The sequence below is a fragment of the Ceratotherium simum genome, chromosome 34, assembly GCF_057802395.1.
Source record: "Ceratotherium simum simum isolate JZ-2026a chromosome 34, ASM5780239v1, whole genome shotgun sequence".
Taxonomy (NCBI): Eukaryota; Metazoa; Chordata; class Mammalia; order Perissodactyla; family Rhinocerotidae; genus Ceratotherium; species Ceratotherium simum.
The window spans coordinates 20,669,614-20,684,241 of record NC_141933.1 but is presented as its reverse complement, the minus strand read 5'-3'; the positions used below and the strand labels follow the sequence as shown (position 1 = coordinate 20,684,241).

General features: G+C 47.0%; 1 protein-coding gene across 38 annotated transcripts in view; it reads left to right on the top strand.

Moving 5' to 3' along the window:
* The window catches only part of MADD (MAP kinase activating death domain), a 38,211-nt gene that overhangs the window by 1,549 nt on the left and 22,034 nt on the right, over positions 1–14,628 (top strand). For 10 of the 38 annotated variants that reach the window (XM_087422994.1, XM_087422980.1, XM_087422993.1 and 7 more), the window contains exons 2-18: positions 1,918–2,077; positions 2,693–3,289; positions 3,694–3,997; positions 4,519–4,650; positions 5,087–5,200; positions 6,137–6,217; positions 7,907–8,085; positions 8,431–8,666; positions 8,865–9,021; positions 9,298–9,401; positions 9,494–9,684; positions 10,088–10,212; positions 10,593–10,732; positions 11,547–11,648; positions 13,391–13,493; positions 13,863–14,049; positions 14,146–14,296. In XM_087422994.1, coding sequence (XP_087279120.1) covers positions 2,016–2,077; positions 2,693–3,289; positions 3,694–3,997; positions 4,519–4,650; positions 5,087–5,200; positions 6,137–6,217; positions 7,907–8,085; positions 8,431–8,666; positions 8,865–9,021; positions 9,298–9,401; positions 9,494–9,684; positions 10,088–10,212; positions 10,593–10,732; positions 11,547–11,648; positions 13,391–13,493; positions 13,863–14,049; positions 14,146–14,296 — 2,965 coding nt within the window. In that variant the 5' untranslated portion in view covers positions 1,918–2,015. Of the gene's footprint in view, positions 1–1,917; positions 2,078–2,692; positions 3,290–3,693; positions 3,998–4,518; positions 4,651–5,086; positions 5,201–6,136; positions 6,218–7,906; positions 8,086–8,430; positions 8,667–8,864; positions 9,022–9,297; positions 9,402–9,493; positions 9,685–10,087; positions 10,342–10,592; positions 10,733–11,546; positions 11,649–12,971; positions 13,032–13,390; positions 13,494–13,862; positions 14,050–14,145; positions 14,297–14,628 lie in introns of all 38 variants that reach the window. The other 28 variants (XM_087422984.1, XM_087422970.1, XM_087422981.1 and 25 more) reach the window with 5 other exon arrangements.

Genomic DNA, 14,628 nt, shown 5'->3' with positions numbered 1-14,628 from the left:
AGGCTGAGATCCCACCAAGAGTAGAGTCTGATGCCTAATGTATTAGAAGATGCTTTGGGTGTGATCTTTGAGATTTAGGCAAGAAGGGGCTCCTGATTTTCAACGTAAAGAGATTTCAAGGCTTAGCCTTGAGCTCTGGTCCTGTAAATTCTGTTTTATTTTAAGATACTTTGGCTCTCACCCTAGGCATTTTCCACATAATTGTTTATAGAATGAATTTTGCTTTTACCAATCTCCCATTTCATTTCTGTGTTTCCCTCCCCTTCTCATTCTGCCTGGGAGGAGCTGAGCTCAGCTCTGTAACAGTGCCCTGCCTTCTGCAGGATGCTCATGACTCCACAGAAGTGGAGAGAACCAAAGGACTTTTTGGGTGGTAATGATGCCTGGAAATGAGCATATGGCATGCTTGGAAACTTGGTTTTGGTTGTGTGGAAAGGAGATATCTCTGTCAAAATCCAGAATTAGGACAAAGTGCAAACTAAAGACAGAAGAGGGAGGAGATAACCTAATAATTAGCAGGTGCTGTCGGTGGAAGAGGTGTCTCCATATCCAAGGAGAATGAATTGTTATGGGCCCTGGCCTACTCTAGAGTAGCAGCTGCTAGCACTTTGCGGTCACCAAGCAGGGGAGGAGCTGTGGCTCTGCTATAAATAGTGCTGGGAGCCAGAGTCGCTATGGAGACAAAACTGAATCCTATTACCTGCAGGTCCTCTACTGGGAGCAAGAGAAAGGAGGGGGCAGTATTTTGAGGATTTGAGAGGTGTGTAAATAGGTCTTTTTTATTATTAAGTAGAAGAGAAAAAAGATAGAACTTCTACTCGTTATCTAAATAGAACTTCTACTCGTTATCTAAATCAAGTAGGGCCTTAAGCATACAGGGAGCGTGTATGTCTGTGTGTATGGGAGTGCACGCAGCAGCAAAGAAGGGAGTGGTGTGTGTGTATGAGTGTAATGAGAGTCTCTCTGTGTGTATAGTGAACAAGGTCTTAGTATGGCTGTGTGTGGAGCTCAGAGGTGAAATCTTAGAAGCACTGAAAATAGCCTTATAGTTGAGTGAAACATTTCATTTAGAGAAGTGTATGGAGACCTGATAGGAAATAAATTATAATTCAGACCGTGTAAGCTTTTCTTAATTTTTGGATTATGGTTTAGAAGTTTTTCTGAGCACCTCTCCCTGTCCTTGCAGAAATCTTGTAAGATATAGGACAAGGCCTCATCTGTGTGTATTGTGTTACTGATTCCCATCCTGGGAACAGAATAGAGGAGAAAGATGGATTCAGCACCAAGGGCAGAGCTAGTAGCAGTAGCCACTGGGCCCCTTTCTTGCTTGAAAAGGGGAGAAAAATGGTTTAGATGAAGCAATTGGGGCATAGATATTCTTCATTTGAGATTGCACGGGGTAGAGTAGCCAGCTGTCGTTATTGTCTGAGTGCAATTAACTATACAATCTATGTGGTAGTTTCACATCAAGCTGAATGCAGAATGTTGAAACAGAGAATAATTAGGTTTCCATCTAGAGCTAGGAGTGCAGATTAGTGCTGATTAGAGAGTCTGGTTTGAGCCTGATCCACCCTGCAGCAATCCTGAAAATGACTTAATTTTTGTTATCCTGAGGACCGAGTCCAGATTAGGCTAATTGGGCCTGTTTTTCAGAAACAGAGCCCCAGGGGTGAGGCTGGAAATGAGCTGGTTTGTAGGGAGGGGGAGGTGAGCCGTTATTTGTCCTACTTCTTGACATTTGACTCTGTGAGCTCATAAACCTGGACTGAGCTCCAGGCTAGGAAAAGTGTCAGGTTCTCCTATCTTTAGTACTAAAATGGAAGACCTTCTGACTTATGCCCTTGGCTGGGATGAAGCTGAGAGGGATGTGTCCCTTGTGCACAGCAGTGGATCTTATCAGTGCTTTTTTCCTTTTAGACTTAGATTTTCAGATAATATCAGAATTCCTCCTGGGAACATTGACTCCTTGCTTGGTGCCTTGAAGTTTTTCTGAGATGAACTGATGAATTGGAACCATGGTGCAAAAGAAGAAGTTCTGTCCTCGATTACTTGACTATCTAGTGATTGTGGGAGCCAGGTAACCAAGAAGAGACTAATTTTTGTCTTGTCATCTAAGGTAGCCACAAAATGTGTAATTATTCCCCTTCCCTGCTTCCACATTGCTTTGCATGTCTCATTCTTCGCCTATTATTTTACCCTGATAGGAACCTTGATGCCAGTAGTGAAAACAACACCGTCAGGTGGATTGAGAGTATTGGGGTGAAGGAACAGAGACAGAGCAAAATTCTGCTCTTAAGTAGCATCTTTGTGATTTGAGCAAATATACTCTGTATCCCCCAGGTTTCTTATATTGTAAAAAGGAAAAGTACATTGTGTTCCTTCTCTACCTACCTATGCTCTTTTGGTCATTCATTAGCTAATACACCTTGAAAGGTGCTAATCATCTTAAGGTGTTAGTGATCGTTTTATTGTTGCCGTTTTCCCTTCATTTCCGGATAGGTGTCTTCATGACAGTGCAGACTTCATTTAGCCTACCAGCTAAATGTGGCCAGCAGCACTCATGTTTTCCAAGGTCCTGCAGTTAGGTTACTCTATCCTACACTGTATTTTGAGATTTATTTCTTGACTGTGGTTTACATTTGAAAGAGCGTCTTGTTCCTTCAGGCTGCTGAATTTGTCTTTGTATTCTCAGGCACCCGAGCAGCGATAGCGTGGCCCAGACTCCTGAACTGCTGCGGCGATACCCGTTGGAGGATCACGCTGAGTTTCCCCTGCCCCCGGATGTGGTGTTCTTCTGCCAGCCAGAGGGCTGTCTGAGTGTGCGGCAGCGGCGCATGAGCCTGCGGGACGACACTTCTTTTGTCTTCACCCTCACTGACAAGGACACTGGAGTCACACGTTATGGCATCTGTGTTAACTTCTACCGCTCCTTCCAAAAGCGAATGCCTAAGGAAAAGGGGGAGGGTGGGGCAGGGTCCCGTGCCAAGGAAGGACCCCGTGCTGCCTGTGCCTCAGAAGAGGTTGGCACTGAGAGCTCGGAGAGTGGCTCGTCCCTGCAGCCTCCCAGTGCCGACTCCACCCCGGATGTGAACCAGTCTCCTCGGGGCAAACGCCGGGCCAAGGCGGGGAGCCGGTCCCGCAACAGTACTCTGACATCCCTGTGCGTGCTTAGCCACTACCCCTTCTTCTCCACCTTCCGAGAGTGTCTCTATACCCTCAAACGTCTGGTGGACTGCTGTAGTGAGCGACTGCTGGGCAAGAAACTGGGCATCCCGCGAGGCATACAAAGGTGCGGTTTGCCGCTGACGCTGAGGAGAGAGGGGAAGCGTTTAGAGATGGGGTAACATTGGTCTGTGAGGGGTGCAGGAAGTTGCCTCTAAAACCTAAGGTCCTTCAGACCTATTTAGGCATATTATATCAGTCCTCACTCAGCAAAGACTGCTGCAGGGTTAGACCTCTTACTATAATTGTGTTCGGAGGGATGCTGGGGAATTGGATGTTTTGTGGCGGGCGGGATGATAAGTCCTGCTATGTATACATTTTTACACTTATTCTTCCTCTTGTATATACCTCTGGTCCTAGCTGAGCCCAAAGAGTGAGCTTTTCCAATTGTCATCATTATATTACATTGGGTCACAGTGGGGTATCAGCTCCTGGTACTTAGGTGTCTGTTTCCTGCGGTCTGCTCCTCAGAGACACCATGTGGCGCATCTTTACTGGATCACTGCTAGTGGAGGAGAAGTCAAGTGCCCTTCTGCATGACCTTCGAGAGATTGAGGCCTGGATCTATCGGTTGCTGCGCTCCCCAGTACCCGTCTCCGGGCAGAAGCGAGTAGACATTGAGGTCCTGCCCCAGGAGTTCCAGCAAGCTCTGACCTTTGCTCTTCCAGACCCCTCTCGATTCACCCTAGTGGATTTCCCGCTGCACCTTCCCTTGGAACTTCTGGGTGTGGATGCCTGTCTTCAGGTGCTAACCTGCATCCTGTTAGAGCACAAGGTGAGAGGGCCAGCTTTTTAGACCCTTCTAGGGAAAGGGCTTTGAGATCTGGCAGAGGCTGGACCATGAGCTCTTTGAGGACAGGGACTACATCTTTTTCATCATTTTGTCTCCGGGAGGTAACACAGTACCAGGTATAGAGCAGCTACTCAGTAGGTGGGGATTGAATTAAGGGACTGGTATCATGTGGGATATATTCAGAGGGCTTGCCACTCAGTTGAATTATCCTTAACTATGCTGACCTAATTCTCTGGAAGTACCAGTAGTTCTGTTCTGGTGAGCGGTCCTGGGGTTGGGGGTGCAAGAACTAGGAAGGTAAGGGAGTGATTCCAGGGAGGCTTACTACGGTGCTTGAATTGGGAAGTGGCAGGCAGAGTGGCATGTGGGGCAGTGGGAATTGTGGAAATTAAACTACTGGAGCCATAGACGGTGAAACAGAAATTAAATTGTGGTGTTGGAGCTGTTTTGTCATAACCTTTATTTATGCTGTTGAGTGATCCTTATGGTGTTGCTCGTGGCAGGTGGTGCTACAGTCCCGAGACTACAACGCGCTCTCTATGTCTGTGATGGCGTTTGTGGCAATGATCTACCCCTTGGAGTATATGTTTCCTGTTATCCCACTGCTGCCCACCTGCATGGCATCGGCAGAGCAGGTGAGTCTCAGGGTGTCTTCCGGCTTTGTCACCCTCTGTCTTACAACTCAGTCCAGCTCCAAAGGAGAAGGCTCAGTGCCCAAAGAAGTTGTAAATCAGTAGTGGTCCTCAATCCCTTATCATAACTTATTTGTCTGTAAAATCTGACCTGACTCGAACTGATCTGATGGCAAAACTTACGCTATTTATGGTTTTTATTTATCACAGTTAATGTTAGTGATACTGGCTACAACACTGCAGGTGTTACATAACGTACAGAATATGACTGTTACCTTTCTAAAATCTGAGAAATCCTGAATTTTGAAACACGTCTACCCTCGAGGGTTTTGGAAAAGGGATTGTGGACCTGCATTTCCTTATCTAGAAAAACGCTGACTCGGTAAGTGGTCACAATAGGTTTTGTTTTTGTTTCTTATCTTCTTTATTCTTTCTACAGCTGCTGTTGGCTCCAACCCCATACATTATCGGGGTCCCTGCCAGCTTCTTCCTCTACAAACTGGACTTCAAAATGCCTGATGATGTGTGGCTAGTGGATCTGGACAGCAATAGGGTGAGGTTCTTGGCTGAGGCGTTGTAGGGTCTAGAATAGGATTGAGTTCTGTTTTTCTAGATTACTCCTAGGAAGGTCCTAAGTTTGTGGGTGATTTCTATTGTGAGACTCATTGAAACAACTTTCTTTTAAATGCTGTTTTTACTTTAGTGGCTAAATAGGCCCTTGGTTAGGACACAAAGAGTTACAGAATTTGGCCCGGCCCCGTGGCTTAGTGGTTAAGTGCGCGCGCTCCGCTGCTGGCGGCCCGGGTTCGGATCCCAGGCGCGCACCAAGGCACCGCTTCTCCGGCCATGCTGAGGCCGCGTCCCACATACAGCAACTAGAAGGATGTGCAACTATGACATACAACTATCTACTGGGGCTTTGGGGGTAAAATAAATAAATAAAATATTTAAAAAAAAATAAAATAAAAAAGAGTTACAGAATTTAGTTTTGCCAGAGTTAAGTGCTCCGTCACATCTTGCAAGAGCAGTAGGGTAGTTGTGGTTGTGGGACCATTACATATGGTGTAGATCATCTGATGGTTTTCTTGGAATATAGTTTTTAGTAAGAAACTGTCTTTCAGTGCAGACTTAAAAAAAATGTATATTAACTTTCTGCAGCGTGAGTACATTCAGACTTCCATAGGAAGCCCTTATATGTGTTCATTGTAAAACTTTAGAAAATACAAGTAAGTATAAAGAAATAAATAAAAACCTATTATCTAGAGATAGTCACCAATAACGTTTAGGTATATTTCCTTTCAGGTGTGTACGTATATGATATACATGTGTATATGTATATCTTCTATATGTGTGTATATAATGTATGTATTCACCTGTAAATAATAACATTGTGTATACAACTTCCTATTCTTCTTACTGACCCTTATGTAAAAGAAACTCCTGAGCAGTTAATTCTAAGGTCATGCCTGTTATCTTTTTTCTGGTGCAGGTGGTTGCCCCCACCAATGCAGAAGTGCTGCCTATTCTGCCGGAACCAGAATCATTAGAGCTGAAAAAACATTTAAAGCAGGTAAGTGAAGAAAGAAGAAAAGGAGGAGGAGGAGCAGTGGCTGCTGCAGGAGGCAGGCAGCTGTTGTCAGGGCCAGTTTCCTTTCAGACCCCAGTGGAGTACATTTTCTTAGCCTGGGGTGGGCTTAAGAAGAGGTGTATTCCATTTCTGGGTGGCAGGGTGGATCTCAGAAAGGGCTTTTTAGATTCCTTCTTATTCATTGTTTGCCCTCCCACCCTCTAATGCTTATAATGTTGTATAAATCAGCCCTTCTCTTTCTGTTTCTTGTCACGTCTGCCATTCTTCATGGCCTTGGATTGTTCTCTGAGTCTTATAGAGAGGGAGGGAGTTAGTGGCTTAGACAGTCTGGCTTGTTTTATTTTTTCCTCTTGAATTGATTCCTAAGTCCCTATAGAACCCTTTCTTCAAAAATTCCTTTGAGTAATCCTTTAAATGAATTTTTCATTGATTGATTTTCTTCTTCTTCTGCATGCTGAACACAGTACCTAAAGGTAACACACGACGAGGCCCCCCTTCCTTTGCCCTGCTGTGTATGTGATGTAGGACCCCTGTAGATAGCTCTGTATTTCTTTTCAGGAATCCCTGCTCTCATGTGAAGGGTCTTCAGGAATCTCTGTCTGTGTTGTCTGAGTTACTTAGCAGTACCTCTGGATGATGTCTATTTGGGTTTAAATGGGTCATTTTGTATCATCCCTCTCACTTGCTTCCTCAATGCTGATGTAATATGATATCTTGCTGCTGCAGAGTCTGGTGAGGATTGCAAGTTCAGAAAGTTCTCTAGCTGTCTTCCTTTGTGGTGTTTTCATTCTTCATGACTGCTTTAGTATGACTAATGAAATAGGGAGGTTGATATGTGGAATTGTACTTTAGTGTTTGTAGGAGCTAAAATCCTTGGGCTCATTGATCCTGTGTTCTTACCCCTGCTCCTCAAAGTGTGGTCCATGGACCAGCAGCATTAGCATCACCTGGGCTTGTTAAAAGTGCAGAATCAGGGCCGGCCCTGTGGCTTGGTGGTTAAGTGCGCGTGCTGCGATGCTGGTGGCCCGGGTTCGGATCCCGGGTGCGCATTGAGGCACCACTTCTCCGTTCATCCTGAGGCCGAGTCCCGCATACAGCAACTAGAAGGATGTGCAGCTATGACATACAACTATCCACTGGGGCTTTGGGGGGAAAAAATAAAATAAATAAAATCTTTAAAAAAAAAAAAAAAAAAAAAAAAGTGCAGAATCACCCTAGACATGCTAAATTGGAATCTGCACTTTAACCACATCCACAGGTGATTCCTAAGCCCATGAACATTTAACAAGCACTGCTGGCCTAGACCAGGGGTTTTCAAACTACCCCATAGAGCCTCTTAGGGGCTGATCATGTGAGGCTCTGGGTTCCTTATGTCCTTCAGAGCAGCTCTACTTTTACACGTTTCAATTGTTTGTATTTCCACATAGATTTCAATAGAAAAACAAAATTTTGTGGCTAAAATAAATTTGAAAACTATTGCCTTGGACTTCAGATTTAATCAAGTTGCCTTGAGCCAGGTTGGCTTAAGCTGAAGATCTACGTAATTCTGATTATTTTCTAAAGGTTAAAATATTTGGATTCTTATTTCAAAGATGAAGCCTCTTTCCTAGGAGATGGGATTGGCTAGCTGCCTGGGAATCTGCCTTCTATGAGGGATTTCTTGTTCCGTAGGCCCTCGCCAGCATGAGTCTCAACACCCAGCCCATCCTCAATCTGGAGAAATTCCATGAGGGCCAGGAGATCCCCCTTCTCTTGGGAAGGCCTTCGAATGACCTGCAGTCCACACCTTCCACTGAATTCAACCCACTCATCTATGGCAATGATGTGGATTCTGTGGATGTCGCAACCAGGTATGACCAAGCAGACTAGACGATCACGAGCCCTTAAATTGGTCTCTGCTCACTCAGTGACCTTGGGGCAGACTACTTTCCTGAGCCAGAGTTTCTTTGTATATAAAACATGTATAATATTTGGTTATATTTGCTGCCTTAGTGAAAGCAAAGAGAAGAAATAGTTCATCAATTTTACGCCTTGAGTGAAGAAGGAGATTGATGATTCTTTAAGATCTCTCTCCCCTTGGTGTTGGAAGCTGTTAAATGATGACTTAGGGAGGTGGTGCGAGACCTTGGCGCGTAGGAATCCTTACTCTGCAGGGTGTGGGACGCGGATTATCTCACCATCCCCTTCTTCCCCAGAGTGGCCATGGTCCGTTTCTTCAACTCCCCCAACGTGCTGCAGGGCTTTCAGATGCACACACGTACCCTACGTCTCTTCCCGCGGCCTGTGGTAGCTTTTCAAGCTGGCTCCTTTCTAGCCTCACGTCCCCGGCAGACTCCTTTTGCTGAGAAATTGGCCAGGACTCAGGCTGTGGAGTACTTTGGAGAATGGATCCTTAACCCCACCAACTATGCCTTTCAGCGAATTCACAACAGTGAGTCCGCCTGCCCTCTGCTCTGCCTCACCTTCTGTCTTTGTCCTCCGGATGGCTTCTCCCTTTACGATTTCTCTTTCTAATCCTTGGCCTGCCCCTTTCATTCTTATTTTGCTTTAGACTTTTTCCTGCCTTTCTTTTATGTTTTGCTTGCTTTTTTTCCCTTGTTGCTAACTCCTCTTTTTTCTCCTTGGGTAGACATGTTTGATCCAGCCCTGATTGGTGACAAGCCAAAGTGGTATGCTCATCAGCTGCAGCCCATCCATTATCGCGTCTATGATAGCAATTCCCAGCTGGCCGAGGCGCTGAGTGTGCCACCAGAGCGTGACTCTGACTCTGAACCTACCGATGACAGGTGAGCAGTCCCTCTGGCAGCAAACCAGTTTTTTAAGGTAAAGAGGCTCTCATTAGCCCTTATTTAGCACAATGACAAAATCTCATAGGATTTAGACATCAGTCTTTGAAGCCTTGAGTTATGTTTTGGTTGACGGTTTTGTGTTAGTTTCCTTATTTTATCTCGTTCCCTGGCCTTGAGTTAAGAATGCTCCTCTTTCTATTTCTCCTAATGCTGATTCTTTTCCCTGCCCCTTCTTTCTGTTTTATTTTTATTTTTGTGCTCTTCACTCTGCAGCGGCAGTGATAGTATGGATTATGATGACTCAAGCTCTTCCTACTCCTCCCTTGGTGACTTTGTTAGTGAAATGATGAAATGTGACATCAATGGTGACACTCCTAGTAAGTACACTTGGGGAGAATGGCCAGCTCTGGGCAGGGTTTGGGGTTCTGGGATGGTGTTGTCAGTACCTGCCGCCCTTGGGTTTTGGCAGATGTGGATCCCCTGACTCACGCGGCACTGGGGGATGCCAGTGAGGTAGAGATTGATGAGCTGCAAACCCAGAAGGAAGAAGAGGAACCTGGCCCAGACAGCGAGCACTCTCAGGAAAACCCGCCACTGCGCTCCAGCTCCAGTACCACCACCAGCAGCAGTCCCAGCACTGTCATCCATGGAGCCAGTTCTGTACGTGAGGACTTGGAGGGGTGGATAAGTGGGAACTATTATGTGGGACCTCTATTAGGAAAGCTGGGATGGAGCTATTCATTTAATTTGCTTCTTTCTTCACAATCTCCCATCTTCCCTTCCATCGGTCCTAGAGCTTAGAGCCTATGAGATATAGTTTTGACCCCAGAAGGAGGTCACCGGGCTTTGTTCAGGGTTCAGCTAAGATCCCCCTTGTGTGGTTTGTGAGGACAGAGAATGGGGGTGTCACAGAGATCTTTTCTCACTCATTCCCTAGGATAGGAATCTGACAGGCCTGACCCTGCCCAAAGAAGAACTGGGCAAACTGAGAATGCCAAACTGAGAATACAGGAAGGCATCACTGGGCACCAGGTGATGACTTTTTATTTGATATGACCTTTAGGAACCTGCTGACTCAACAAAGATGGATGATAAGGCAGCAGTAAGCGTCTCCAAGCCCCTCCCTACCGTGCCTCCCAGCATTGGCAGATCGAACATGGACAGGCGTCAGACAGAAATTGGAGAGGGGTCAGTGCGCCGGCGAACCTATGACAATCCGTACTTCGAGCCCCAATATGGTTTTCCCCCTGAGGAAGATGATGATGAGCAGGGGGAAAGTTACACTCCCCGATTCAGCCAACATGTCAATGGCAATCGGTGAGAGCCTGGGGGTTCCTTCTAGATGGGTGACTGAAGGATCTCCTACAGTGGACCCTGGGCGAGGGTTAATCAGAAAGTCTGAGAAGTCTGAATGCTCTCGTGGTCCTGCCGTCCCCAGAGGATGGTGCTTTGATCCAGGCATTTAGGAATTGTGGGAAGGGAGCGGTGACTGCAGTGTAGCGTCAGGCCCACACGCCCAAGGTTAGGTACCCCTGCCTGGGGCTCATAGGTGCCACTGTGCATTCAAGGGCTCAAAAGCTGCTGCGGCCCAACAGCTTGAAACTGGCAAGCGACTCAGATGCAGAGTCGGACTCTCGAGCGAGCTCTCCCACCTCCACCGTCTCCAACAACAGCACCGAGGGCTTCGGGGGCATCATGTCTTTTGCCAGTAAGTGCCTTCAGCTCTCTCATGCCTCTGTTCCATTTTCTCTCCAGTAGGGCTTGGCCACTGCAGATGCTGCTTGGAACTTCCGACGTTGGGTTGGGTTGGCATTATCAAGCCCCAATTCAGGTCATTTGGGTGATACTGGACAAGGTATTTTCAGGAGAGGTCAATAAAAAACAGAGACAGGATTAGTCGTTATCTTTATACCTGGTGGTTTCAGTCTGTTTCAGGTAAGATAGCTGGTCAACTGAAAAATAATCATTATATTAAAAATCATACACTTGTACGTATATTTTGTGGAAATATTCTGGTCAGATTTGACTTGGGTATATCTCTTTGCCTGGTGAAGGACGTTTTTGCGAACCTGCTTTGAAATCTATATGAGGTTGACTTTTAGAGAATATTTCCAGAAATAAGGGGTGGTGTTGGTTTAAGATTGAAGCCAGACTGGGCACCAGAGAAAGCCAACAGCGGGGATAATTGTGGTTGTGAGTTTTTTAGAAGCCAGGGAGGAACAGCACCAACTTCAGACCAGGCACTCATTAACTGCCAGCTTTCATGCTGAGTTAGCAGTGGATGAGAGGCTTGACTATTGTCATAGGAGATAGTCAGAGAAGGTTGTTATTGGGTTTTGAGCAATCCTGGCAGTGGCCCCTTTGTTTGCCCTCAGTTACACTTTGTCTTGTGAGAGATAGATCAGAGGCACTGGGATGCTGTTTGAAAAGGAGGAAGGTGAAGGTGATGTGACAGTCATTGGAGTATAATGCTTTGATTCCTTATCCCCTAACTCACTATTCTCGCACCCTCCCCTTGATAGGCAGCCTGTATCGGAACCACAGCACAAGCTTCAGTCTTTCAAACCTCACACTGCCCACCAAAGGTGCCCGAGAGAAGACCACGCCCTTCCCCAGTCTGAAAGGTAACGACAGCCCTCCTTTTGCCAAACCAGGATTCTCTGGGAAGTATTTCAGGCCTCTAAGTCCTTGTCAGGAGCCCCGTGTATGATGAATTATTTGGTCTGGCTGTTGCCTCTCATATTGCTTCTCATGGCTTTCACTGCACATCATGGGCTCTTGCTGGTTTTCAGATGGAAACTGTCTTTGTAGCTAAAGAGAAGGCCCTGAGATATCATTCAGGATAATAGCAACTGTGGGATTACTGCTGCTTCTGGGGGAGCTTTGTCAGAGAAACATAATTAACACGGGGATCCCCAGCTGCCACCAGTGATCTTCCAGGTTCCTACTGTGTGAACTTAGGACGAGCTCCATCCCAAGGATCTGGCCCACCAGGGATGGTTGTGAAAAGCCTGGCAGTGTTTACAGAGTCAAGAAGCCTCTTACTTTGGCTTCATGTCAACTGTAGGGCCTGTGAGTGGGCCAGATAGTATTGGTTGGCTTCTAGGGGCAGTTAAGACCCTATTTGATTTTCATTTGTGGTCTCTGACAGTTTGAAGGCCTGTTCTGAATTTATGCTGACTTTTTTTTGTTCTCTCTGGATGTTGTGCTGAGATATTTAATCTCAGTAGAAAGCACAGTGAGAAGCAGCTCCATGTATTTTTTAACTGACCTCTCTTCCCACTGATTAAAAATGTCGGAAATCTAAGGAATGTTTGGTAGGGATGGGAACATAAGCTAGATGGACAAAAAGGACATCGTACCTGGTGGGGTAGGGAACTAGCTAGTACTGTAGAACGAATCCACACGTGGCTCCGTAGGTTAGGGATGGAGAGGTGGTAGCATCCCTGGCTTTTATGTGATAACGGTGAAGAGGAGAGCAGTTGCAACGCCTTCATTGCATGCTGATGCTTCACTTCATCTGCTGCACTTGTCACTCCCATCCACCTCCCATCCTCACACCACCACCCCACTTCCCACGACAGCATCTGCAAGATGGGTCTCTTCCCTCTGCACAGCCGCAGGCCCTCTGGACCCCTGTGCTAGATGTTTCATGAAAACCAGTGGTCCCTCTTTCATGCATGTGCCTGTTTAGTACCTGAAGGCTCCTTGTGTCATTTTCCCTGCCCCGGGCTTGGAGAGGCCATAGTCTTAGGGATCGTCTTTCCTAGATAGAGCCTTAGTTGTCTCCTAGTCACTTGGCTTCCAGCTCCGAGGTGCCTAAGAACCAAGGTTCTGTGCACTAAGCTTTGGGAGAATGCTCACATTGTCTGACTTACAGCTCCATTGAGGGATATAAGGGTTGTGATATCGTGGTGCACCTACTAATTGTGTATTTTGTGTCCCAGTATTTGGGCTAAATACTCTAATGGAGATTGTTACTGAAGCCGGCCCCGGGAGTGGTGAAGGTGGGTCTTGCCTGTGAGCTGTGCATGATCTTTTTCTCCTAGCATCTTCTGTGCCTGCCTGAGGGCCATCCTCCTCATGGAGCAAGCAGCATCACACGAGTGACCTGCCTTGTCCGTCCCCTGTGACACCCATGCTTGCCCGTGGGGCGTGCTGCTGGTGCATGTGGAGTGGCCTGAGTCTCCATCCCCACTTCCTCCACGTTGCCATGGCTGGTTTCTACCTATATGTGATGGCCTGGTGCCACCCTCACCCAGCCCTTCTGGGGAATGGGTATGGGACATGGCTACCCAGGGCTATGCTGACACTAGCTACGGGACTGCAATAGTGATGTCTCTCATTCCTACCTTCCCGGCTGTAGGAAACAGGAGGGCCCTAGTGGACCAGAAGTCGTCTGTCATTAAACACAGCCCAACAGTGAAAAGAGAGCCTCCATCACCCCAGGGTCGATCCAGCAATTCTAGGTAATAAATGGCAGAGCTGTTTTAAAGGTTCTCTGATAGAGGTAGCAATTCCTGCACCAAACTTTAGGGATGCTCAGGAGTGGGAAAGAAGCTATCAGTTGGGTAGATGAAATCAGTTCTTGCCATCACTTCCTATTCTGACTCCATCCGCGTGCAACAGTAATAGCTCATGGCGTGGGGGAGAGTGCAACAGCAGTGGTGGGTGCTTGGGCAAACCAGGCTATCTGGAGAGCGGGGCGTGCAGTGGACTTGGATATTGGGAGACTTGGCTTTGTGTCTTGCCCCTGGAGGCAAACAGTTAGTCTGATGAAAGGGGGGATGCTCTGCAAAGAAGCTGATGACCACAGAAATGGTGTGTGGACCCCGTAGTGAAAACCAGCAGTTCCTGAAGGAGGTGGTGCACAGCGTGCTGGATGGCCAGGGAGTTGGCTGGCTCAACATGAAAAAGGTGCGACGGCTGCTGGAGAGCGAGCAGCTGCGAGTCTTTGTCCTGAGCAAGCTGAACCGCACCGTGCAGTCAGAGGACGATGCCCGGCAGGACATCATCCCAGATGTGGTCAGTGTTGGGGGTAGGAGTTGGAATCAACTGGGAAGAGGGACCTGGACACCAAAGGCAATTTTATCAACTCTAGCCCCTGGGTCATTGTTGCAGGAGATCAGTCGAAAGGTGTACAAGGGAATGTTAGACCTGCTCAAGTGCACGGTACTCAGCCTGGAGCAGTCCTATGCCCACGCAGGTCTGGGTGGCATGGCCAGCATCTTTGGGCTTCTGGAGATCGCCAAGACCCACTACTATAGTAAAGGTAGGGATCGTCCCAGCTGGGAAGCATGCCGTCCACAACTCTCCCACTTGTCTCCGAAGAAAGTGAGCCTGTCCCCTTGACAAGTTTCTCAATGCCGACATGCTTCTCATCGGGGGCTTCGGGATTTTATTTTCTAATGCATGTTGATATGTGCTGGGTATTTTTCTGTCATGAAAAATAAGATGTCAGCTTTTCTTTCCTTGCTCTTCTTCCATTCCACATCCTCCTGTATCCTTGCTTCTCCCACCTCATTTCCATACCTTGATTCCTGCTCACTATTTCTTTTTTTTTTTTTTTTTTGTGAGGAGATCAGCCCTGAGCTAACATCCATG